This window comes from Topomyia yanbarensis, chromosome 1 (genome assembly GCF_030247195.1).
Source record: "Topomyia yanbarensis strain Yona2022 chromosome 1, ASM3024719v1, whole genome shotgun sequence".
In the NCBI taxonomy this organism is placed as follows: domain Eukaryota; kingdom Metazoa; phylum Arthropoda; class Insecta; order Diptera; family Culicidae; genus Topomyia; species Topomyia yanbarensis.
The window spans coordinates 207,335,944-207,363,295 of NC_080670.1; the positions used below are offsets into that span (position 1 = coordinate 207,335,944).

The 27,352-nt window shown below is 43.7% G+C and overlaps 1 protein-coding gene across 1 annotated transcript in view; it reads right to left on the reverse strand.

Moving 5' to 3' along the window:
* Window positions 1-27,352, reverse strand: part of LOC131689763 (uncharacterized membrane protein DDB_G0293934-like) — a 207,653-nt gene that overhangs the window by 31,458 nt on the left and 148,843 nt on the right. Inside the window, exon 5 of the mRNA XM_058975060.1 lies at window positions 8,325-8,642. Within this exon, the coding sequence (XP_058831043.1) occupies window positions 8,325-8,642 (318 nt within the window). The remainder of the gene's footprint in view (window positions 1-8,324; window positions 8,643-27,352) is intronic.

Genomic DNA, 27,352 nt, shown 5'->3' on the forward strand with positions numbered 1-27,352 from the left:
ACCTTGAGAAATTATTAGAATAGAATTCAGACATGCTGTCACCAACTTGAACAACGACCTCGTGGTGTACAAGGTGGGATCAGATCCAGTGGCAGCCTATCAACCTTAGCTAGTAGATCGGTCTTTAATCGATTTGTGTTTCTTTGTCCAACGAACACCTTTTTCATCGTAATACTACTGTCACTACTCTGCTAACAGCATTCCATGTGCCTTCGTCTCATCACATCTCTGCCACAGTATTCTCTACGTTAAGTGAAGGTATCTAGGACGGAGGAGAACCACATGCAATGCTATTTTCTGGATGTTTATGACTCTGGACAAAAGGGTGACACCACGTGTTCGAACCGATGTAGGTAATACCGGACCGGACAGGAACAGGACGAGTCCCAATCTTGCTGCCATTTGGCCATCGAGTCAGCTCTCAGTGTTTTCCGTTTTCCTCTGGTCCTCCTTCGCTTATATCATTCATTATCTTCCACTGCCTCTGATGAGGTAGTCCTGTACGCGCTCGCGATCCGCGTGGCCGTGAGCCAGAAGGTACTACTCAGCTTTACCCGATTCCGCCGCGACTCCAGCGTTGCAACCCAGACAGGTCCTTCATATCTCAGAATAGACATAATTCTGACCAAAGCATTTGTAGCTTTGGTCGCCTTCTCGCAGGCATGATCGACATGGGTGTTGAAGTTAAGTCGGTCATCGATCATTACGCCCAACTGATTCAGCGCTCGCTTTAAGACCTCCGTTTTGTGGTGGGTTGTCTACAACTTCACTTTTTGTATCCAGTTTCCCATCCTGTCGATCACCTTCATCGCCTACATTTTCACTTCTTCCGGCGCTTTTACCAATACCGTTATTACGATATCGTCTGCGAACCCGACGATCTTAACACTTCTAGATAGCTTAAGCGTTAGCATGCCGTTAAATATCCCGTTCGAAAGTGTTGGACCCAGGATAGACCCTTACGGGCCGCCTGCCGTAATTCTAACCGATTTCTGTCCCCTGTTTGCCTCATAGATCAGGACGTGGTTCTGAAAATAACTCCTTAAAATTCTACACAGGGACGCTCATTTTGTGCAGATTCCGCAACAGCTTCCCAGTTTGCGCTATTGAACGCATTTTTGACGTCTGTCGTTATCACGGCATTTGCGCGCCGTATCGTCTCTCTCTCTCTCGATCAATGTACGAAGAGCGTCCACCGTAGACTTGCCCTTCCGGAATCCGAACTGGTTTTTCGACAATCAGTTATCGCTTTCCCTAAATGTTGTCAACCTGTTAAGGACAATCCACTCCGAGCGTATCAAGCAGGCATATTGGTCTATACGACGGTTGATCTTCGGCAGGGGGGGGGTCTTACCTGGTTTAGGCAGAAGCAATAACTTCTGTGTCTTCCATTTGTCAGGGAACTGGCCCTCATCTAGAAGCTTTTGAAATACTTCTCAGAGCACATCCAAGATTGTATGGATCGCTGTTTTCAATGCGATGTTGGGGATTTCATCACCTTTAAATCCTTGGCTAGTGCGACGAGTTCCTCGTTAAAGACTTGCATCACTTCTGCATTGCCCCTCTGTACCATACGGTATAATCGACCATATCATTGGATCGTGCTCCGAAAAGAGCCCTTCTACGAAAACCTTCAGTTGATCAGGACATATTTCCAGAGGCATCATGGGACCTCTGATCTTCCTGATCATCACATAGTATGCGTTGCCCTACGGGTTGGCGTCAGAACCTTGGCACAACTCTTCAAAGCAAATCGATTTGCTTCGCTTTATCGCGCACGTTTCAATGCGGCCCTTGCGACACGCAACAGTATATTACACTCCTCCCTGTTAGCTTCGGTGTTAGCTCTCTAAGCGTATCTTCTGGCTCTAAGTCAGATAGCGCGGATGGCTCCGAGATCTTCACTCCACTAGTATGCTGGACGCCGTCTGTTCCTTGGCTCTAGGTTTCTTGGCATTGTAGTATCGTATCGATTTTGTTGGCTATTTTCGGCAAATTTGAGATTAAGAGAAACGAAAGCAATGAAATTGAAAGACGGATAGGTATTCTAGAGCGAATCAGTTATAAACTTAGAACGGAAAACTAGAACTAGGCAGGCTCATATGGGCATGATCGAAAGGAAATGTGAAGAATTCTTTGCCTTATGCAGAGTAGGAGTTGGGCGTTGCACCCAAGTCTACCGCATGGTCTATGGTAGAACATAACTCATCATCATGTTTTACCGCCGACGCCAGCAAAAAATTCTTCACGAATCCTCGCCTAGAACGACCATGCGATCATTCTTCTCCCTTTCTGCTAGCATCAAGCCGTGACGTATGCATTCAATCGACACCAAGCTATCGGTGTCGCACCGATCCTATTGTGATTGAACTACTTATTGATTTTTTCGTTCCGCACACACGGATGGCTGATAGCAATTAATGGCACAGCCGAAAATAGCCAACAAAATCGATACAGTAGAACCTTGCGGCAATTAAGACATAGTAACATATAAACTAGTTGGTAAAAAAGTAGATAAAAATTCGATTTCTGCTAGCTGAGCTGTGTCATTAATTGCTATCAGCCATCCGTGTGTGCGGAACGAAAAAATCAATAAGTAGTTCAATCACAATAGGATCGGTGCGACACCGATAGCTTGGTGTCGATTGAATGCATACGTCACGGCTTGATGCTAGCAGAAAGGGAGAAGAATGATCGCATGGTCGTTCTAGGCGAGGATTTGTGAAGAATTTTTTGCCGGCGTCGGCGGTAAAACATGATGATGAGTTATGTTCTACCATAGACCATGCGGTAGACTTGGGCGCAACGCCCAACTCCTACTCTGCATAAGGCAAAGAATTCTTCACATTTCCTTTCGATCATGCCCATATGAGCCTGCCTAGTTCTAGTTTTCCGTTCTAAGTTTATAACTGATTCGCTCTAGAATACCTATCCGTCTTTCAATTTCATTGCTTTCGTTTCTCTTAATCTCAAATTTGCCGAAAATAGCCAACAAAATCGATACAGTAGAACCTTGCGGCAATTAAAACATAGTAACGCATTGTAGTATCGCATGCTCTTGCTAGCGTTTCTATTAACTCTTCTGCGTTCATGTTAGAAGAGTCGAATGCTGCCTGAAGTACTTCCACAAAGATATCGTTGTCAAATGACTTCACTTTCCACTTCCAGCGATTGGTAGCAAGCAGTAGTGGGTAGTGAACGTTTGTATATGTGGGTCAACGAACTTAATCGGGATAGCACACTTTTGTCTTTTCTTGCTCCTCTGTCCGATCCGCCCCCTTTTGGCGCTATTATCTTCTGGGCGTGTCCCCACGAGGATGCCCAGATACTGGTGAAGTGCTGTGGTAGTGATTGTTTTTATTATATCTTTTGTAGTTTCCTGTGAAAGGGGAGTCCTGGATCGACCCATGGCTGCTAGTCGGTCTTTTGCCTCGTTACCCTGGATGTCGCAATGAACCAATGCCCAACAGACGGTTACTTTGATGTCGCTCGGTGGCTTGGACAATGAATTGGCGGTTGTTTCTGCATTGGTGGATGGTGATTACCGACAGGTAGTCGGAGAAGACTACCGTTGGCTTGCTTGATGGTTTGGCTATTAGGCTCCAGGCGATTGCGGCTACTTCGGCGGAGAAAATTGAGCACGTGGCTGTAGACGGAGAGCCGTTGATTCTACAGCTCAACTCTATGGCTGTCTTGGATCTGTCGGTACAAATGTGGTGGTGGCTGTGGAATTTGGTATAGATCAGTTCGCGAAAGTCCCCGCTGGTGGCTTCCGGTTGGAAGTTGGCCCGTTGGGGGGCTAATATGCTGTACTTACACCAGGGTATTTAAGGGCTGAGTGCAGTCCTGCGATTTGTGGTTACTCTTCTCTGGTGCCTGTGCTGTGTAGCTCTTTCGCCTTTTATAGTAGGCTGCAGCCTTTGCCGTAGTTTTTTTTTCAAGTAGCCCAGGGCTCGGTTAAAAATGACTATGGTGGTGTGTCAGCAAAAGGCAAGTTATGTGCAGCTTCTACGTAGACTTTGGCTGGTTTGCTTGGGAGTAAATTGGACACAAATCTGATCGCACGGTTAAAAGTTGGCACCAGTGTAGTAATTGAGTTGTTGTGCCTGAGACTGATGGCTTCTACGCCGTTGAAAATAGGACTCCAGCTTTTCTGATGTTGTAGTATTGTTTGACTGAGGTGGTTCGCGGATGGTGCTTGCGGCTGACATTTCTTGCTTGAAGGATATTCCGGCTACAGTACTTATTATGTCGTCGGCGTAGACGTAGGTAAATATTTGGTTGTCTCTGAGAAGAGCCTTGAAGTTGTGTCGCCGATGTTGTCTCCAAATTTTCTGTTTCGTAAGTTTCTTTTTTATGAATAGTCCTATGTTTGCATCGAAGCCCCATGTCTCTATTTATCACAGCACCTTTCCCCTCCAGACGGAGTTGTATGCTTTTGAGATGTCTATCGAGGTATTCCATTTTTGTTTGTTCAATGTTGAACAGGGTCCGTTTTCCGCGCTGTGGTAGGTGTTTTAGGTGTGAATAGTTTGAGTTGCCTTTTCCAGTGGAGATTGCGAGAGCCAATTCGCTTCCTGAGAATAGTTGATTGTAAGGCTCACCAGGATTTGATAAGAAGAGTGAGGGATTCTCATCGCTGTCCTTTTGCTTAAGAAGGAAGTGGGAAGGGTCGACTCGGCCGATAGAAATTGGAAAAAATTTCCGAGGATTCCTGGCATATCCCGCGCGTTAGCTGTTGGTATTATGTCTGCTTCCAATGTGAGACTGTTTTACCCCCTTTTTAGCTGAGTGCATTCCCATCTTTCCACAGTTCTGCTATGCCGGCGTCGGGGGAGATTCCGTCCAGAAAATTTTTCCAGCTGTTTTTAGCTGTTCCGATGATGTTTCTGGTTTGTCGGAAGTCTCTAGCTTTTCTGTTCCTGGATGGGCTGCCAGGGGAGGTTTTTAGTAGCAAGCAAAGGGCTTTTCTTCGGGTTCGAATGCTTGCGGCCACCCTGGGATTCTACCAGTGGACGCCTCTGCCAGGAGGGTTGTAGCTGGATTGCGTCGTGCTCAATGCGGCTGCTCGGAACACGATGCTTTCGATTTCGCAGGGGGTTTATGAGAGCTTCGGCTGCCCTCTCGTAGGTATCTCAAATTATTTGGCCTAGTGGCTATCGTAGGTCAACTGCATAGGAAGGTGATCGCTGCTGCTGTAGTTGCTGACTGTTGACCAGTCCGGCTAGCGTGTTTGATGTGATTGACAGGTCTAGGACTGACGTGTAGTCACCCCTCGCGAAAGCGCAGTTGATATTGTTCCACGTAACGGCGTAGTGTCCCACTATCGCAGCTATACCAATGCACGTTGATTGCTATCGGTAGATCTGCAGGATGTGTGATGGGCATTGAAATCGCTAAGTATCAGGAATGGCGCTCGGGTTGATTCACAAGTTTGCTGAATGTCCTCCATACGGCTTGGATATTATAAAGGGCGATACAGTCGCAAACGTTTGCGAAATGTAGCTCATGCTACTATCAATAACGCCTGTATCGTGGCACTGTTATGAACAATTTCTCGATAAATGGTCGACAAATATGATTAATACTGTCACTCTCTAATATACCTTGCACACATAAGTGCCGTCACGGATCTAGCATCATGGATTGACGATCGTTACCGATGCGAAACGACTACGGGATAGCCAATGCACCTTTGCCGCCCAGTGGAACTTGAACGGCCCTAGAGGACAACTTGATGTTGCTCGCATTCCAATAAACACACATCGGGGAGGACACCGACCTTCCTTCTGGTTCTGTTCCATATCTTTCAGTTGGGCGAATATTTCACAAGTCATCGGACACTACAACGGGGCTGACATACCGTCGATCCCCGCTCAATTCAACACTGATCTAATATCGGTTACCAGAACTATCTCCTACCCAAATTAGTGCATTATCATGTCCTTCGACTAACTGCGGTACTTAGAGACTTACACGCTCACAATACGTCGTAGGGTTTAAAAACGGGACAGCTAACAAAATCGAGTCTACCGTATGTCACAATGCTGTGCCAGATGGAGCCCCTTTTCCATCGTGGATTTGAGCATTGTCTCCAGCACCCTTGTCCGGTTCTGCAGAAGTGCAAAGCCGATTCTTAGTGAACAAAGCATCGCAAGGCTACTGACGACCAAGAATCCTATCTAGCTGTGACTCAGACCGACAATCAGCTTATGAAACCTGCGCCTTACGGTCTGGACCATCATCTGGTTTCTTGATTGGACTGTATCCTGCGACTCTCGAAACAACAATCATTTACTAATTCAGATATCGTTCGACAGACCGCGGGATTTTTTTGCGAGTCATGATTTCAATCAGCAGGTCTATAAAATCGACTCTTAGAGGAGTAGGGCACTCTAAGCAGAATTCAAAATAATTGAAACTCTTATGACGGCTGAGAATGAACAAGATGGAAGTTGAGGTAAATATAATATAAAGTCTACAAAATAAAAAGCAATTGGAAACCTTTTCAAGATCTGGGGGAGACTGGACACTGTTTTGAGATAATGACGGCTGAGAATGAACAAGATGGAAGTTGAGGTGAATATAATGTAAAATATACAAATTTAAAAAAAAAAATTGGAAACCTTTTCAAGATCTGGGGGAGACTGGACACTGTTGTGAGATAAATTTTCATTTTTTGTCATTATATTATGATAAAGGATGGGAAAAATACTTACTTTAAAAAGGGTTTTATCGTTTAAACGTGTGCAATTTTAAGCTCCTGCCTAGTTAGCCTTTGTGCTGCTCCGGAATTGTGTACTTTTTTCTTCAAAAATAGGTTGTTTTAGAATATTAGGTTGGAAAAAAAGGTCAAATGACGATCCTTTTAATCCAATGTGCGCAATTCGTCAGTTTGGGTGAATTTTCCTCGATGGTGAAATCCTTTCGTAGATATTTGGAGGCATTCGTTCAATTCCTTTTCAATAATTTCGTCATCGTCCAATGATTTCATCGCTGCCGGTGGTATTGTACCTATGGTCGGATAATTTTGTTTGTAAGCAATCACTGGAAAAAGATCAAATCGTTTAGCACTTATAATATTTGAATCAAAATTCGAACAGATTACCAAAAATCAAAAACCACTATCGCAAACAAGAAAAATTGTTCAAAGGTTAGTTTTCCCTTAGCAGCTTTAATCGATTTGTTTCTTCACTCAACGAACACCTTTTTTATCGTAGCTCATTATATTTCATATCCATTTCACACACACACACTCTTCATTCCTAGACGGCAGCTACTTCTGCCAAATGTCCTCATTATATCCGTTCATTTGCCGGTTTTCTTTTTGCACCTCACTAGACACACCGGGCATCCTTTCGGCTTGGGTTGGCTATGAGTAAACAGTCCCCCTCTCCACCCTCGTTTCGCCACGATGATTCAATGCACTTTGCACAACTCTGTACAAAAGGAAAGAATTTCAAGCCCACAGACCTAGTGAGGAAGTGTTTCCTCAACTGGTATATCGCCAACATAATCATCATCATCATCATCAGCAGCAGCATCATGTTCCTCATCAGGCACCGTGAAAATAGAATAATGAACTCTTGAACTGCTCCCACCATCACGCTGCTTTCAATAGAATCCGCCTCTTTGCTTTTTTTTTTTCAAACAGGAGAAGTTCTAGAGGGTCATCAACCGTTGATGCTTTCGTCGTCGTCGTCGTGTCACAGCATAGCTTAGATCGGCTTTTGGTGTAGCCGTCGATGGATGAATGGTACACGAGTTTTTCAAGTCTACCCTTTCTATTCCCCGGGTGGATTTGTTGACACTCACTCTTCTCTGCTAGGGTAGAGTACGCGGGCGGGAAGATTGGGGCATCTCAAGCCGAAAGGGGATAAATGTTTACGTTTCTTTGTGTTGCTTTTGAAAGGTTGGATAGAAAATGTTTAGTTACTCTGGATGAGTTGTTAGGCAATTTGTTGAATAAATTTAGTGGTTAGTAACCGCTTTTAAAGCTGAACTGATGGGATAGCTTCTGGTTAAACGTTTTTCGAGAAGTTCTGAGAGAAGTTTCGAAAATTTAAACGAATTTCACAACTGATCTGACCGATTTTAAGCATAGAATAAATAACAAGTGAGATATCTGCCATTTAAAATACGCCAACTGAGATCTCACACAATCACCCCCAACTTAAGCCAAGAAATCGTTTGTTTTTCTTCAAAATAAAACGTCAAATCGGAACAAGACCAACGCAGCCAGATAAAACTAGAATCAACAACGCCTCCTGCGATTTGTTCGAAAGCCTTTCAAACTATCTATCCCCCCCCCCCCTGTCACTCACCTCATCTGCTGATCGTAGGCCATCACTGCCGCCATGCTACCGGGATCGTCCGGATTGTACGCGGGGTGCTGCTCGAGATAATGGTGATTCCCGGCGAGCAACGAATCGTACTGCTGATTGAGTGCCGCCGAGCTGATGTAGGACGAGTCTAGCAGGGAGTTGTTATTATCATAGCCACCTCCACCGCCACCACCACTTCCGGGTCCACCAAAGTGGATCAGATTATGACCGCCCCCGAAGAGGAGCGATTCGGGCGGGCTTATCGATTGCGGTTTACTGCTTTGGAAAAACGATACACGCACCTTGGAACGTTCGACTCTGAAAGGGAAAAAAGGAAGAAGAGAAAGAAAAAAAAATCTGTTAGTGAATGTTGTCCATCCTCTTCTCATCACTTTTCATCGCAGACCCAGTGACTGAGTGACCCACTGAGAAAGGGATATCGGTCGACGAGCGAGAAAGGTCAGCCCGCTAGGCGAGAACAAAGAACGGTTTCCCTGCTGTTGTGAAAAATCGATTCACTGATGGCGCCTGGATGGCGGCTACCGCGTGCTTTGTTCTACGTCGGTTTTATTAACGATTCACGGCACGCTCGGTTGGTGGTTAGAACCTAGAGCATGCAAGTAGGCTATGCTATTGCATGCAAGTTGCGTGGGTTTGCATACACGGATGCGAAAAAGTATCTAAAATTGAGTTTTTTTTATCAATTTGTGAAATAGTTTCAATTTAACCACAGCAAAACTTCCAAATAACAGCTGCGGTCTTATGCTCAAACAACAAACTACTCTAATTCAAGAAAAATTTACAAAGCTTGGGTATATTTCAAAAAAGTGTTCAAAGCGTTTCATTTCAGTGTGTTCGTAGCGTATTGTTTAACTCGCAAATTACCAACAGCAAAACTTCTTCCGTTTTTTCCAGGGATTAAGCACTTTGTAATTTGTCCCTTAATACACTTTACAGAATAAATTTCAAATTTTCTCTACTTCCGTTTCAAACAACTTCTAAGACAAAGGAACTTACACAGCCATTATTCAACCAAAACTCACAACTACAAAATTTAACAAGACAAAAAACACTCAAACTGTCACCATTAAGTGACCACTCGGAAAACAATATCGCATAAATATTTAACCCGCCTACTGATTGAAAGCCCCGTGGGAAGCTCTTCGAAAAAAACACACTCAATCAAACCTAAACGAATTAAACAGAACACACGGATTTCGCTGTAAAATTTCTCCACAGCCACTACCGCCTGCTAATCTTCATCCGCGCGATTCCGATGCGACTCCCAGCACACTACTGGTCCACTCTTAATGCTCCGTTGGAAAATCACTTCACCGGCTGCGTTTTCTTTGCTAGTTCATTTGTTACGGGGGTCGCTTCCGCAGCAGCCGCCCCTGGAACCAAAGCCAGACCACTGACCGAGCGACCGACCGTGAGATATAATTTTTTTTGGGAAGGAGATAAAAAAAACTGAGAAGAAAAATAAACAAAGTAAAAATAGACATTCCGGTAGATTTGCTGGAACGAAGAAAATTATGCTCTTGATTCGAACTGGTTGAAAAAAAGGAAACAAAGACGACAATATCCGACCGTACCCTAGTATCACCCTGACGCCTACTGCTGGGTACCGGTCGGGATGAAGCGTGCGCTTATTAGGTGTGTACGCACGTGTACCACACCGGTTACGGATAGCGATGAAGCGGAAAACAACTGCCGCCTGGTCAGTCCAGTACTGACCAACCACTCCCCCTTCCGAAGGAGGAGGGGGAATGTAGCGAAGTAAGTAGTTTGCACATCAGATACGGATCCGTATGTATTTATAAGTCGTTTGTTTATACTAGCACAGGGTGGCGTCGTCGTTGAGAGGAAGAAATTGCGCCGAGAAAATTGGCGTGTATGTTGAGCAATAATAAAGACGATGATGATGATGATGATCACGATGAGAAAATGACATCACCTCCTTCAACAACTTGTGCGAAAATAAAATTTAATATTTCGATTGAAGTAGGCCTTGCGAACTTCTATACATCAAAACACTTGATTCACCCATTTTCGCTTCGCTAGCAACCACTCCTTGACAACCGCCATGATGAATACTGCCAATGCCAAATCAGTCGAAGGTCACCACTTAGCGCGCTTTGGTTGATTGTGGCCCTTGCTAGCTAGCTAGCTTCGGTTTGATTTATTTACATGTTTACCAGTGTCAGTGTCCTTCTCGGACACGGACCAATGATGTACATGTAGAATTCACTCACTCACTATCCATTTTGGCCGAAATAACAGCAATTCTCCATGGACGCGTCGTCGACCGGTCGTCATAATGACAAACATACGCTTCGGAATTGTGTTATTTTTAGTGTCTTCATAGTTTCACGTTTCTATGGTTTTTGTTCCCATTCCCGTGGCCGTGCGTGGAGCTGATCTATTCACAATCACCGCGAATGTGAGGGAGGGGGGGGACTAATGTAATTTTGATTCCTCATACTACTGTTTTGCTCATTCGTACAATGGGAAAAAGATGAAGTCAAATGTCAAACGAATAAATTCGATATCAGCACCGGACCTACCGACACGGGTGTCATGGCGACCGACCCAGCAGCAGCTCGAGGTTAACTTTTAATTGAGTTTGATTGTACTGGTCTGTCTTCCCTAGTCGTCTCCCCGTTTGCGATGGGTTTTCTTTTTTTATTATTATTATTATTATTCGCAGACACTGCGTAATTCGTTGGATGGTAAACATCTGTTTTTGCTTCGAGACCGTCAGGAATTTTAAATTCAAATATTCGGAACAACGCACCGACTGCTGAGTGATTCATGTTTACATGATAGGGGAAAGAATATGTCCATGGAAGAGAGATCTCAGCCCCAGTAAAAATCTACAGTCGATATAAAACTTTAAATTGTAGGACGTTATCGTAGTAGGCGTAGCGGAAAATATTGTGATCGGTAGTGGAGTCCTTTTTACAACGTTAAACCACGCAACGATTATAAGGCATGACATGTTTGAATTTTTCATCATTCGTTTATCCGTCGTCGTGTCTTCCCCAGACACGGATAAGCATTGATACCGGCCACAAATCGTCAACCTGTGGTGAGACATTCGTCGCTATCCATTCATCATTTTCGATGCTAGCACGCCGGTGCAGTGGAGTTCATTGGTTTGCACTTGGGAGCAGTTCCAAAGTGCAAAACCAGTGCGCGGAGCTATCCAGGTACAAATCGGTTCATAAATCTAAGAGGACTGAGCAACTGATTCCTTTCAGCTGTAGTAGCCCCATAAGAAACCAGTGAGGCCCGATTTGTTTGCTTTTATTTGTTTTGTTTTGAAGATAACGTGCAAGGAACACATGCCGAAAGACATCCAATTGGTTGTAGGAACGTGCCAAAATAATTATCCTTGTCCTTTTTAGGACAATGAAATTTTCGTTTAGAAGAAACAACTTCCTTCTCGTAGACTTTTTCCATTCTCTTCTAATCCAAATGCGAGGAATTACAATAGCGTCTTTTATGACAAGTGCGTTCGCTAGCTCTCATGTACTAGAAAAAGACGAAAATCTTGAAACCCGTTTCCCAAATGCTTTATGATTTATAGTTAAGCTTTTAAATCTTTTAATGCTTCTAACGTTTCAATATAGGAGTTCCGTTTCAAAATATTCGGCTGGAATTTCAATCGTTTTTTTGAACGCGAATATTTGTTGTTGTACTGAATGAAAAAAAAATTTTTTTTGGCATTATCTGCTTGGAAAACAATTTTGTAACTAAATCCGAAAAACCGGTAGCCTGGAAAACGGCTTTCGTCATTCCAATCCACAAAACAGGAGATATTCAAAACGTAGAAAATTTTCGTGGAATTTCCATCCTAAGCTGCATCGCAAACGCTTTTGAAGTCATAGTTCACAAGGCCTTGTATCGCGCATCACAACCAATCATCTCTGAGTTTCAGCATGGTTTTGTGAAGCAACGCTCGACAACGACTAATCATGTATTTTGTGAACAAACATATGCATGAGATCGAAAAATGGCGCAAGTTGATGCGATTTACATAGATTTCTCAAAAGCATTCGACAAAGTTCCACATGATCTAGCCATTGAGAAGCTGAGACGACTCGGATTTCCTTCTTGGGCTGCATTCATACCTGACGGATCGTTCCGTGCATGTTAGACTGAATATTTCAAACTAGCTTCTGGAGTTTCCCAAGGCCGCATACTGGGACCGCTCGTCTTTATACTGTTTGTGAATGATCTGTGCCTTCATTTAAACTGCGTTTAAACCATCTGCGATCTAGGAGTAAAATTCATCAACATGATGCGCTTCAATGATCATATATTGCTGACATCCGCTGAAGTAGTGGGATTCATCCGTCTCAATTTAACGATATATACACATTAAAGGTACCTTTTCTGTTCTTTAGAACAAAGCATATTAGAATACGCAGCTCCTGTCTGGACTCCATTCCAATTCACACTGTCGCTTCGAATTGAAAGGGCTCAGAAAAGCTTTCTTTGTTACGCCTCGAGGAAGCTTCCATGGAGGGATCCGCGCCACCGATGCCGAATCATTGACATTCAAACATTGATTTCTCGACCAATCAACTTCCAACGACTGCTGGTATTCGATTTATTGGTAGGCAACACAAATTGCTCGATGTTGTTGCAAGCTTTAAACATCAGTGTTCCTAGTCGTCTGCTGCGCAACCATACCAACCAACCATCGAGGAAGCTTCCATGGAGGGATCCGCGCCATCTACCTGATTACGAGAACCGATGCCGAATCATTCAATAATGTTTATTTTGCCGTTGACTTCGACATAACAAAATCTATTTTTAAGAACAGAATTAGCAATTCAAGTGAATCTAGGGGTAGTCCGTATGATGTAATATCAAATAAAATCACGCTCGGTTCGTGCCGGTCTCTAGTTTCCTGTCGGTCGAATCCATCGTTTGCCGAGAAAGGGTCACTACGCCGAGCGTGTCGGTGCCGGAGCACCCGTTTACCTGGCAGCAGTGATGGAATATCTTGCCACCGAAGTATTGAAGCTGGCAAGAAACGCTGCCCGTGATAACAAAAAGAAGACCTGATTAGGGTTCACAACGTTGTCAGTCGTCGTCGTGTCATGTACATTTTCATTTCTTTCTGTTTCTAATACAGGCATAACCAAACGAATATGCGTCATCCAGTATCGCCACACTTTGCGCTTTTCATCAATAACATTCAAACAATATCTTCCAAGAATGTTGCAGATTGAAAAGAAGGAACATAGTTGGCGAAGGAAAAGATTTTCAAATTTTCCGAGTCAGTCTTCTTGATATGTAGTTTTTGATAAAAACCTAGTCAAAATCATCGTTTGTCGATATGCTGTGCTGGTAATTCAATTCAAATGAACTTCAACGTAATCACACAATTTAGCAGCCATATCATAGCTCACAACAATTGTGTTCCCAGTAAGTTAGACAGGTTATTTTACAGTCTCCTGATTAAATGCTCCGTTGGTCTCCTTCAAACAGCTACCCTCAACTGACTGCTCAAATATTCAGTTCAGGAATTGCGGCTAGAGGTTTCATGAAATTGGCGACAGCCAATCACAAACGAGCTGCGGTTGGATATTTTGGAAATTGTTTCTTTTTCGGTGTTTGGCTTTTAACATTCGAACATAAATGTGAAGGAATGATTTAAAAAAAATCTTTAGATTGTGTTTCTAACTCTGTTAAGGGCTGTTGTCAGGTACAAAATGTTTCCAATTGGCGTCTGATACTTGCATGGAACAATACAATCCAAATTCAGTATCTGTCCAAATGTTTATAATTATCACCTCGCTAAACCGACCCTTTAACAGATGCTGCGTCGCCGTCTAACACCTAGCTTTGAATGACAATACAGACAAATTTACAATATACAAATATACGATCTTATATTTCTAAGTTTACAAAATAGCAGCATTCGGTTGGTGCGTCATATTGATGGCTGTGCCTGAAATAGACTAGAAGATTTTGATTTTTCCGCTCCCAAAAGTTTTTTTTTCGAAAACCAGTTTTTGGGTTATTTATACAACTCACACGTACTTCGTAATTTAACAGAAAATTTCTGAACATTTTTCGGACCGATTGATGTAAAAATTATGCAAGTCCGTTCAGTACAATGTCGGTTCTTAACGTTCAAAAACTATCACTCCTATATTTTCCTGAAATTTTGAAGCAGAGCCCCCATGGCCCCTGAGGTTAGTCATAGTCACGGCGAATGCTAAGCAAACTACAGACTTGACGATTCTGAAAATAATTCGTCAAGGTTTCTTTCATTCAAGCAGGGTAACATCAAACAAGAAATATTCCGCTCTAGTGACCAAATCAGAATATAGTGTGCGAGGGACGCGAGCGTTCATTTTCTTTTCGTTCGATGGCCAGCCCCTTTGGCCTCGAACGAAAACTGAATCAAGTACGATGCGAGTGTGGCATCATTTGTGTATTACACTTGTGCTGACTACACCACACATACGCTCGCTACGTCTGGACGCGGTAACGGAGGAAAGGTTAAGCAAAAACCCAAATCACGCTCGGTACATGCCGGGCTCTAGTTTCCTGTCTGCCGAATCCATCGTTTGCTGAGAAAGGGTCATTACGCCGAGCATCCGTCTACCTGTCAGCAATTATGGAATATCTTACTGCCAAAGTGGCCAAATATGGAAATACAAAACATATGAACTTGATCGATTCCATTTGTAAGCGATATCATGATACACAGAGCTACGAGGAAGCACGTCTAGAACGTGTACCGGGGCTAAGGACGAGTTCGTAAATCTCTCAGATGAGAAGCTTTGTATTCTATTCCGCTGAATGACATTGTGGTTTTAAGATATTCACCATGCAGAAAAAAAAGAAATTAAATTGAGCACAGTTACTTTCAAAATTCAACGGCTTCAAGTCGAGAGCTGGCAACTCTGCTGTATTACCCTAAAAGAAGCGTACGTATCGGGATGGGGAACCGTTTATCATCACCCGCGGTTGAAGTTTATTCGGTAAATCTGTCCCTGACGAAGGCTACTAATGCTTGCTAGCAAGTAAACAAACCAAACTAAGCTTCAAACAACGAACAGTGGTCAAAACCTGGGTCCATAAGTTAGACGACCAGTTTCAGAAGAAACTTCTCTCGATGAGCCTATGCGAAGGTCGACATCAAAAACATTTCAGGGTTCAAATTCTTCAAAGCTTGCGGAAAGAGTCGAGAAAAAATATGATTTGGCAAGGGATCTGTTCCTGTGGCGAGAAAACCAGCTTTTTCGACGGATAAGACTAAATCGAAAGTAAGCGAAAGGAAATGCCTCCACAAATCATTTCTACCCTTTATTAAGTCCTATCCTAGCCAGCAGCCATTACAGCGAAGATGTGCTACAACGACAATGGAGTCTAGTTCATTCCAGGAGAGCTGAGTCCATCGAAATGTCCCCAGTTCCGTCCAATACAACGGAATAGAGGTGAGAATGAAGCGGAAACTGAAGTTGAAGGAAGCAGTTATCAGCGACGACACATTGGTCGAATGAAAAGTGGTGGAATCAGCTAGCCAGAATTCCAGCCAGAGCTCTGTTTAGATACCTTCTCGACATTCTCTAACACTGTCCGAGTTGCCTCCACTGTTGATATTCCTTTGCGAAATCCGAACTGCATCTTGGACAGCCCTCGGACACCCTCCGTTAGTTTTGTCAGCCTGTTAAGGATGATGCTTTCCAGGAGTTTTCCTAGCGTATCTAGCAGTGATCACCCGGTGGCGTCCTTGGCTTTGATAGCAACACCAACTTCTGTACCTTCCACATTTCGGGGAAGCTGCCTTCATCTAAACACTTCTGCAGAACCTATTCTGAACATGTCCGGATATGCCAGGATTGCAGCTCTCAGTGCCACGTTTGGCATTTCGGCCGGACTGGAAGTTTTCTTTGATTTTAATCGCATCGACACTTCTGCTAGTTCATCGTTAGTCACTTGCCGATCGGCCGTGTTTGCTTCTTCTTCTTCTTCTTCGTCGTACGGTGTTGGTGTGGCCAGGTAGATGGATCATGCTTTATGAAGAGACCTTCAACGATGATCTTCAGCTTACCCGGGTACATTTCTGCTGGCGTCGACGGGCCCTTCCTCATCGCCAGCACGACTCGTTACGCGTCCCCCAGGGATTAGCGTCTACCTCCCGGCACAGCTCCTTGTGGTAATGTGCCTTGATAGGCTTGATTTCCCATTCTAAGGCGGCTCAAGCTTCTCGAAACGCCGCCTTGCGCTTTTCTCTACCTTACTCCGATACTGCTCTCTGAGTCCGCCCTCTGGCTCTGAGACAAGCCGCGCGTAGAACACTCAATGTCTCATTCCAATAGTAAGATGGATGCCGTCTACTACGTGGTTCCAGTTTTCGCGGCATTGTGGCGTCCCAATCCTTCTTGGTAGATCAGCCACATCAACATTCTCGGTCTCGCGGTCCGGACGAAGTGTCTCAACGAAGAACTCTATGTTGAAGAATTTCATGTTCACTTTCACTCGCCGGTCATCCTTCTCCGTGCAACACCAGGGTTCCATTAGACCATACGGTAGCGAATGGTCTGGTAGTCGCTATGGGTATACTTCTAGCACACTCTCCAGTTCATGTTCGCCGTCTGTGAAGGACTTCAGAACGTGACGTCGATGATAGACTCTCGCCCGTCTCTTCGAAAAGTGCTAACGGAACAATTGTAATGTCTAACTTCGTGAGAGCTACCTGCAGGATACACCCTCTGATGTTGGTTACTCTACTGCCCACTTCACAGCCCAGACATTGAAAACACCACCAATAACGAATGGCTTTCGAGCGATCAACTGCTCGGTTAACTGCTCCAGCATTAGGCCAAACTGTTCCACTGTTCGCCGGGGAGGTGTGTAACAGCTATACATGAAGGCGCCGTTGATTTTGACGATTTCGAAGCCTTCGTATGAACGTTCTACCACTTCTTAAATGGGGAATCTGCCCATAACTTGTACCTTTCCGTTCCCGTTCTATCCGCCTACCGTTGTCAGGTGGGACTTGATACGGCTCTGCAATCAAAGCGAAGTCACGCATAATTTCTGTCGTAAACTGCCACAACAATTTCTGTGCGGTGTCATCTCCATTACGGTTGGTCTGCAATCGCCCTCTTGGCATTTGAAGTCATCCGTCATCTTGAAGACAAATCATGAATCTGCGTGCAGTCTCTCGCAAGATGACCAGTCTCGCGACGCAAGCTCCTGCCAAGTCTCCAGAGCTTAAACACTTCTTGACAGTCCAATCATAACTTTGCCCACCTCCAGCGCCTTGTGTTCTTCTGTACCTTCCTTAGCTGCAGCCTCGTGTATATCTCGCCCAGGTCGCTCGCTTTTCTCAGAAATGGATGCGCCAATTTCTACAATATAAGGTTCAATTAATGAAAAAACCAATATCGCCATAGGCTGCTATTGAATTTAATTTGGATCGGAGCTCTGGTTCCAGAGTTTTGGGTTCAAGAGTGAAATTCCCACATTAATCGGTATCATCTTGCAATCTATTCATTCAGGTTTTTTACGGGATACAGGCCGTGTAAATGAAAACCGCATAAATTTTAAAATCCGCGTAAATGAAGACCGCCTGAATTTGGGAATCCGCGTTGATGGAAACCTCGTTAATGGATACCGCGTAAATTCAAACATCCGCGTAAAAATCTCGCGGAAGAAATACCGCGCCCAAAAACCGAGTAAAAAACCTGAGCGTATGAAACAAAATTGTTTTGTTTATTTACCATTCGTATGTTGTAAAAGAAAAGGATTGAAACAAAATTAATAAACTCTTTTCTAAATTGATGTGTGAATCTGGCTCTATGACGTCCAAACCCCCTTCGACAATTATGGCCTCCGACGGAAACGGAACAGACTAAAACCCTGAATTATATACACACATCTTTCTCTGGAACGGCTGACGCGATACTGATAACCGATATTTCGAATTTCGCTTGCATTGGATTTCTGGTACCGGAGTTATGAGTTGAAGAGTGCGATCACGTATCAGTGAATTTGCATTGAATAATCTACCGTATTATTCTGGCGTATGATGTACGGTTCCAAGGAAGCGGACTATTCCTTATGCTGCAAGGAGGAACAAACTAGTTAATCTTCGAACGAATGTAGGGACAGTCAATATTGTTCGACAACATATTGGCAGAAGACGGATAGAGTCATTCCAAGGTAGTTTTCTGAGAGCAAATCGAAGCTTCTATGAACGCACTTCAACCAATTGCTTTGAATGGCGTTGTATGGCATCCATACGCGTACCGCTTAATCCGAGAGGCTACGAACCAGTGCGCAGTATATAGATTTTAGTGCGTAAAAATCCACGGAATCGACAGTTTTTCATTTTCGGAAAGCCCAAAGTTGCGAAAGTCATCGCCTTTGTTGCTGTAATTTGGTAAGCGAAACGAAGTTTTCCGTCGAATAACTCTCCTAAGTCACCGAAGACATCCACCCTCTCGTTAGCACAGGCCTGAAGGGTATACTCGCAACGCCTTAGAATTGTCGAGCGCTCAAAACTTGGTTGTTTTCCAGACTTGGTACGAAAGCAGAGTATCGTTAATGAATCAAAGAAAGATAAGTAGCTCTAGGTGACTTCCTCGAGGAACTCCGGTCGGCGTTTCACGCTTGAACACGTGGTGTCAATTCTTTCAAAAGCAGATCGTTCAGAGAGGTAAGATTGCGGTCAGCTGGTCACCCATGGAGGAAATCCTATTCGTTGCACTTTTGGAGAACCTTGTCGAAAGGTTTCACGAAATCAAAATATTCACTTGCATCCACATGTCTACACTTCTTGACTGCTGGAACTAGAGAACTGTTGTACGTCATCAAGTTCGAAGTGACCAAGCGTTTTTTTTTAGAAATCTGTGCTAACTTTCGTCAATTATGTTAGAAAATGTCGCGTACATCGCAGTGTAATCAAATTTGCCAGAACTTGTAGTAATGTAGAGTCATGCTCCGTCGCGCTGTGAATGGTGGGATGATGCAAACAAGTCTTATCCTGGTCCAAAACCAGTCGAACGGTCTAGAGCACCTTACGGTATGTCAATAAATTGTCGCGTAAGCCACACCCATATGCAATTCGTTGCTAAAAAGGCGTCTACGGTTTTTCTTAGCACCCCTGGTAGGATCAGTTTGGGTGTACTCCCTTAGACATAAATACGCTAGACATAATGGACCTTTGGCATAATGGCGTCGGTTGGTAAAAACTTGAAGGTGTCTGCCATTCTCATATAGAAAGACTATGCAATCGCTCTGAAAAGTTGCAGATTGGACGGAATCGCGTAACTCGGGTTTGGCCTTGGAATCGGTACGATGATTCCAGTTCGCCAGTAGGATGGGCGAGTATACTTCCCTACGCCATGGTCTGTTAAATAGTTCCAACACGACAGTTTTCACCGAAAACACCGAATTTGGGAACTGACTTTGCAACTTACACCTGCGATCCTTGCAAGCTTTGTGATGATCGTATCAGAGTTCTGAATGTTTTCTTCGTTCTTTAATGGCTGCTTTTACTTTTGGATACCATCATGGAACAGCCCTAGGCCTTATGACTTCAACGGTAGTGCAGTGTTTGTTGCAGTGATCAAACGATCGATGGAAATTTCAACACCCGGTCGTATAGCACTGGCAGTACGTCGTCCGTAAGCTATCTAGTCCGCTTGATCGTCAATCTAATGTCACGTTTTCGCTGAAACGTGTTACAATTCCGGTATTGAAACGACTACGGGGAATCGGTCACTGTTGTGGATGTCCAGGGGAGCGTTTACCAAATGAACATTTAGGCCACACATTCGGAGCAGACTGCGAGGTCGATTGCTGACCTGGTACTGGAAGCTGGATCAACTCGAGTATGCGATCCGTTGTTAAGGATCGCTAGTCCTTCCGACAACGTTTTTTTTTCAGCGAAAAATTGGCCTAATGTGGTAATTTATTGGAACCCCATTAAATATGGTGAGCGTTGAAATCGACGAGTACAAGCACCGAACTTTTCTTGACACTATTGAGTACTGGAAGGGACGTAGATCGACACCAGCGTGATTTTTTGTGACAGTTGTATCCAAACTGTGATTGCTTGTATACTGACACCGAACTCGATTCGTTGAAAAAGTACACCATCCCCAACGGCAAGACCAGTTGTCGGTACTGGCAACATTTCCGGGAAATTGGCACTGTACAACTACTGTCGTTGGGCCTTCACCAAAGAAAAACCAGGAGTCCTCTTCCCCCCGGTCGATTCTATCATTGTGAAGTGTTTAAGCTAGTTTCGTCTCTTTTTCTCCAGACCGGTTAATCATAGGTTTAGAACTGGTTACATATGCAACAAGACACTGTTGGGACTGGGCCACGTCTCAGAGTTTTCTAAGATTCGTTTTTTTTCTTGACAGTCTACTGTTCATACACGAACATTCTGAGGTTTCCAGGGATCACACGCTCCTTTCGGATCGAATTTCTGCACAACGATCACTGGTCTGGAATTTAGCAAACAGTCACGGTGACCAAATTGTTCCTAGAACGTAAAGATTTTAGAGAAGGGGGATTAAATATAAACCTTGTGAAAGGATTACGGAACTTAATCTGAAATCAAATCGCCAGACAAAGCATGCATCTGGTTTTCAGATAGTAAGTTGAACAAAAAAATTGACTTTTTGGCGGTATCCAGCGGGGAAAGCAGGTCGAAATGGTGAGTTAAGCGAAAGCAATAATGTTAAAAAAATTCCCCCAGAGGCAACATTCGACCCTGCAACCCTTGGGACTACGGCCCTACGCACAAACCCTTATGCTATCTTATGATCATACCCTGTCTCTAAAGCGAGATCAAACACAACCGCAGCTGCCACCCAACACATTTGATCTATTTCATTTTATTTTCCATTTTTGGTGACAGGCCGTAGTGTTGAAGCTTCTTCAAGAGAATATCAATAAAATTGAGCCAAACTTCGCTCTTCTTCTCTAAAAACACAGAAGTCCTTCCGTAAGCGAGTTGGATTTTGTATTAAAGCAATCTTCCAAAAGTTGAAGTTGAAAAGATGACTGAATCTGTGAGAAAAGATGGTAAGGGCAAATAATCACGTTCGAAATAATTAATTTGTTGATTTATGCTTCACCTTACGCCGTCCAAGACCGAAACTATCAAAAATGGATTGCAATCGATGCCTTGCCCATCGAACGGAACTTCGAATCAAATCAAATCATAGTAGGCAGTGCCGTTTTTCCGTTGAATTATGCCCAATCTTCCCGTTTTCTTCTTCGAACTCGGTTAAAAATCTCTCCAATCTAATCCCAACCAAATGATCATCTCCAAGCTGAGTGATTTAAATCTTCACATGACGGCCACGTGTGAGAAGTTTTTTTTTCTACAGCTGAGCAAACATACTAAGACCAACCGACCAACCTGTTCCGAGTCGGTTTTCACTTATTGTCTGTTGCTAGCTGCATCATCCAGCAAGCAAGCACATAACATACAGTGCACTTAACAGAACAACACAGCTCGTTGCGATTTATTACGTGAACGTGATTCCATTCGGATACGGGATACCGCCCCTTAACGGTAGTTTGCTCCATCGTCGGGGCCGGCACTGGCACTAGCAGGCAACAGGCATAGCAGCAATGATCGTAAAAAAAGTGGAAGCAACTTGTACCACCGCGTTACCAATTCACACATACAACCATCACAAGAACGACTAACGAAAGAAGCAAGGCAAACCTTATTTACGAGAATTAAATTTGTAATTATTGTTATCGGGTGTGGTTAATTGTTTTGAAATATCGAGAACGGCACGTAGCCGCAGTAGGCCATCGCATTTTAAAACTCAATTCGGTGGTGAAGAAAACCGACTGACGTCGGTAAAATAGAGTCGTTTTTTTATTCTTCCGTCGTCGACCATCGTTTGCGAGAAGAAAGTTTTCTAAACAAACAATGTTCGCGGATAACCTGAACATCTAATCAATCTCATGCCATCAGCAGGTTCACAAGCGGCTTTTTCTGCTTTGTAAACACAGCGCATGGGGTTCAAAAAGAGCATAGCGAAAGGAAGTACCCGCGAAAAACACAATTACCCATTGTTCGCAGAAGAAAATCGATCGTCACCCTACGGAAGATCCGATCGCAGCTCGAATCGGATTGAATTAGTTCCGCCCCCCCCCGTTCCAATCCGCTTTCGTGGAGTTGGGACGCGTTGTTTCACGACGATACCCTAAAGCTGTTTATTCTTTAACCAGAACATCCGTCTTCTTCTGTCTCGAGTTCGCTCGTCCGACCGTCAGTCAGTCCAGTCCAGAGTTAGAGCGACCGCGGCTTAACAGTTACATTACACGCGATAAATTTTACTCTCCTTTTTACTTGCTTCTCCAGATGCTGCATCAAGCAATAAAAGCGGGACTGTTGAATAGTCCCCTCCCTAGCCTGAAGTGGTAAATGATTTTAAGTACGGCTTGCCTGCCTGCCTACCTCCCAGTCCTCGCAAACAGTGGACCATGTGGGGTAGACAGGGCCGTCTTCGGGTGGTTTTGCTTAGGGGGGGGGGGCCTGAAACTGGAAAATTTCAGTGAAAAAGGAAAACGGAAGCTGAGTTTTGGATCCAAATGAATTATCAAAATCAACGGACTCAGTCTAACAATAATTGTCTTTTATGATTAGGGTTGCCAGATTTCAAAAGTTTTGAATAATTTTTACGACAGAATTTCGAAAATTTTCCATTTTCGGCGTAGAACTACTTCATTATTTGTGATGTGGGGGTACAGTTTGAAAATCGAATATTAATGTACGTGTAAAAACAAGTGGTTACATTATAAACTATAGTTCAGCTATTTCATGATAAATATTCAAACTTTTCGCAGATATCGTTTAGAAATGTTTCTCAGAATAATTCGGTGAAAAGGACTTCTGGCGAGCGTATCCACTTCAATACTCTGGTACGGTTGTCCGGTTGGTTCCCTGCGAAGAAGACGAGACACTGGAGTACGTTGTTTTGGGACTTCTCACGATCCGGCGAAGCTATGCGAAGCTTGCCATCAAAGGTGAAGACAGCAGCTCAAATAACATCATCCACAGAGTGCGTCGAGATGAAAACACGTGAAACGTCGTTAACGGAGCCATCATGCAAATTATGTCGGCAATATACTCTTTAATCTATTGTTTAACATAGCACTCGAAAGAACGATACGAAGATTCAAACAGTACCGTTCCATCTTCGTCGATCGCAGAGCAGTGGAAGAGGTATTTGTGCCTTTCAAAAGGGAGGATGCGATAATCGGATAGGCTATAAACTCTGACAAGATAAAATACAAAGGCTGCTGGTAGAGAATGAACGGTTTTTGTTCCAGTGTGCAAGTCGATGGGATAGAGTAGAAGCTTGTCGACGACAGTATGTATCTTGGAACGTGTCAATCCAACCAATATATTCTGATTCCTGACCTTGGAACTCTAGTGACATATGAAAGCGATGTTAGCTGCGAGGAAAAAAGACGTGTTGCGGCAGCGAATAGGACTTTCTATGCTTTATGTTGTAAGCTAGTGGTCCGTAGCTTACAGACGTGCCTAAATCTTGCTCTATACAAATCACTGATACTCCCTGTTTTTCTGTACGGCCAAGAGACATAGGCGTTGCGGTGTATTTCAGAGAACAATTTTATACTCACTACTGGGTGCCACAGCAAAAAAAAAATGAAGAATGGCGCAGACGCTGTACCAAGTTTACAAACATTGAAAGACTGATAAAATCTGGCAGACATACAGTGCGCGAATGGTGGAAGCGAGACTAGCTGAAGTTATGTTCCTCAGACTACCTGACAATAATTTCACACTCGCTGACTGTGTGCAACAGAGGTAGACATCTGCGTTCAAGGAGATTGGAGACTGAAGTCTCAAGATCAAGTAACCTGGAAATCTAGAATACATTTGGTCATGAAGTCACACCTTGCTTCATCAAGTAGAAAGTGTGTTAATGCAAACAACGGTGATATGACAATCATCAACAAAACTTATGACGGAAATCGGGGACACACAAAAGTGGTGACAGCATATCACCTTGAGGCCATCCGCAGACACACAGTTTCTTAATATTTACTTGCCCTAATGATTAACACAGAAATCGGTTGCTAAGCATTGCGTGTATTCAGTTCTTTGCATACGAAACCATACCCCTCGTATCTCTTTCCAAATTGACTCGAAAACGACGACTTGATTGCTTTTGCGAACATGCTTTTTCAATGCTATAAACAACATTGTGTAATAGGGTGGTAATGGACTACTTTCGCTGATATGCATGTTTCATTGCATGAAGCGGATGCTCGCCCAAATTAACTGATTCCTCCGAAGTTTTCAAGATACTCTATGAGTAACTCAGTATTATCCACGGTGTAGTGTTGGTGCATCGTTCTCTTTGGCTTCGAGAATTAGGAATAGAAAATTTAATTCCCATTAGAAAATTCTGTTATTACAAAGGGACCAATAATAAATTACGTGACACTTTTAGGGGGAGGGGATATGAGAAAGTGTGACCCATGGGAGCTGTAATTTAGAACGTTAAATGTCTGCGCTTTGTTCGAGATGAGAAGGTAGACATATCAGTAAAGTCATTCCGCGTGTCCATTAAGGCGTATCCCATTAACTATACAATGATGCAGCCCAAAATCCTGGAGTTTGAGTGGTGCGGATGCGTTCAGCCAGTTCTAGCACAAAGTTAACTCCAGTCTCTGTGGTAGTTGGCCGCAATTTTGGCCATTGCCATTGAAAAGAAAGATGTTGGCATATTCGTCAACGCTATGGTCGCGTGATTAAAAGTTCCTTTTCGATTTCCGCCAGAGAATTGTTCGAAAACATCCTACACTTCAGCTTCGCCCAAAAAACTTATTTAATTAAACTAATAATTCAATTTTTTTGGTCTTTTGGCTTAAGTGCCAATACCTTATTTAGGACTGGTGGTATCCAACGGGGAAAAACGATCGGAAATGGTGAGTGAAGCTAAGCAATCATGTGAAAAAAAATTCCCCACCCAGAGGCGAGACTCGAACTCGCAACCTTTGAAACTCCGGCCCAATGCACTAACCCTTATGCTATCCCTGGGTATGGTGACATCCCAGAAAGAACATATGATTATCCCACTGGCGACGGTGATCGTACCCTGCCTGCAAAGCGAGGAATCACACACAACGGCAGCTGATCACCCCAACACACATTTTGATCTATTTAATTTCCCCGCTAGATACCAAGGCCCGGGTTTTATAATTGTCTGGTGTCTAATTTTTAGTTCATTACCCATCGTACTTCAGTGGGTGACAGAGCTAATGAAGACTGTCGATTTCTGGTCCCTTGCCCAGTGAACAGAGGTATGACGGGAGCAAACACGCCCGTTCGAATTAAACTAATAATTCAATTTTTTTGGTCTTTTGGCTTAAGTGCCAATACCTTATTTAGGACTGGTGGTATCCAACGGGGAAAAACGATCGGAAATGGTGAGTGAAGCTAAGCAATCATGTGAAAAAAAAATTCCCCACCCAGAGGCGAGACTCGAACTCGCAACTCGCGATTGCTTTGCTTCACTCACCATTTCCGATCGTTTTTCCCTGTTGGATACCACCAGTCCTTATTTAATTAAATTGGTGTGTTATTTGAACAGTCCCGCGAGCGTGAAGCGACGGGCTTAAATTTCTGAGGATGGCTGAAGAATAAGTAAGCTGAAACGTTAACTACAGAGTTTTTTTTTGTTAATTTTCACCGAACAACATCAACCTAAATCTGTAAAAACTATATTTGAACAAAAATTCTCGTCAGTCTTGTTTTTATCTATGAAGCTTTTGAGCTATTTAGCTCCCGACTTTCCTTTTGTCTTCTGTCAATCTCCATCACTTAGCTCCGAGCACCACTGGGAAAATCTCAGTGGCTAAATTTCCGTATGCTATTTAGCTCTCATTTTGCTACCGTCCCGGTGAGCCATTTAGCTTCCAACTTTGGTGAGATCTACTTGGACCATACCCGGCGGTGAATCCAGTCTACTCCGACTGAGAGTTTCATGGTGGCTGAATTTCACCCGATACCGATACCCGTTTCCTGGAGCTATGTAGTTCCCAGCGTTGTCGAGATCTACTTGGATATTTCACGGCGGTAAAACTAGTCTACTCCGACTGACAGTACCTCGGTGATATCAATGTTTAGCTCCCCGCTCCGTCGCAATCTACTCGATCTAGTCCCTAGCGATGGATCTAGCGTAGTCATGAACTACTCGGTAAGGTGACGAGGTAGGTCCGGCGCTTCTTGGTAGAGCGTGGCGTCCTGTAAGTGAACTACTCGAGCTAATCCTAAGTGGTGGATCTGGCCTACTCCACGGTAACCGGTATTGTTCGAAGTGTTAGCTCTGATCACTAGCTCCACTTGAGTTACTATTCTACCGACGATTTTCCACGTCCATTCTTCATTGGGCATCTCTTGTACGACATTCTCTGCACTTGGAACGAGAAACTCGTTTAGCAATTCCTCGAATCTGGTGCAGTCGATGACTACGTGCTCCGGCGTTTCCTCTACATCATCGCACTACGAGCAGTAGGGTGAAGCCGCATGATAGAATCGATGCAAATAATTTCTTAAGCAGTCGTGACCTGATAGAAACGGCGTTAGGTAAAAGTCTATCTCTCCGCACTTATGGTTCGCTAACAATGACAAATTCGCTTGAATCCGTCAAGGGGCGATTAATAGAAATAATTCAACGATATAACCCTTGTTTAAGCACTCTAACAGAAAAGCAGAAATCAATTATGCATTTATTTTTCAACTTAGAGTAATAATTTCATAGTTCGACACTTCTGCCTACGCCAGCGAAACGGACGACACAGAAGAGTACCTGGACTGTCTGAATAAACTGTCACTTTAATTCTTGAAGTGGTGATCGTTTGCTGTCAAACGGTACGCATCTAAAAAGCAAAAATTGGGATCAAATAACGTGGTCATTGACTGTAAGCAGACTTCCCATGAACATTGACAAGCTTGTACCTGTGTACAAAATTTCGTG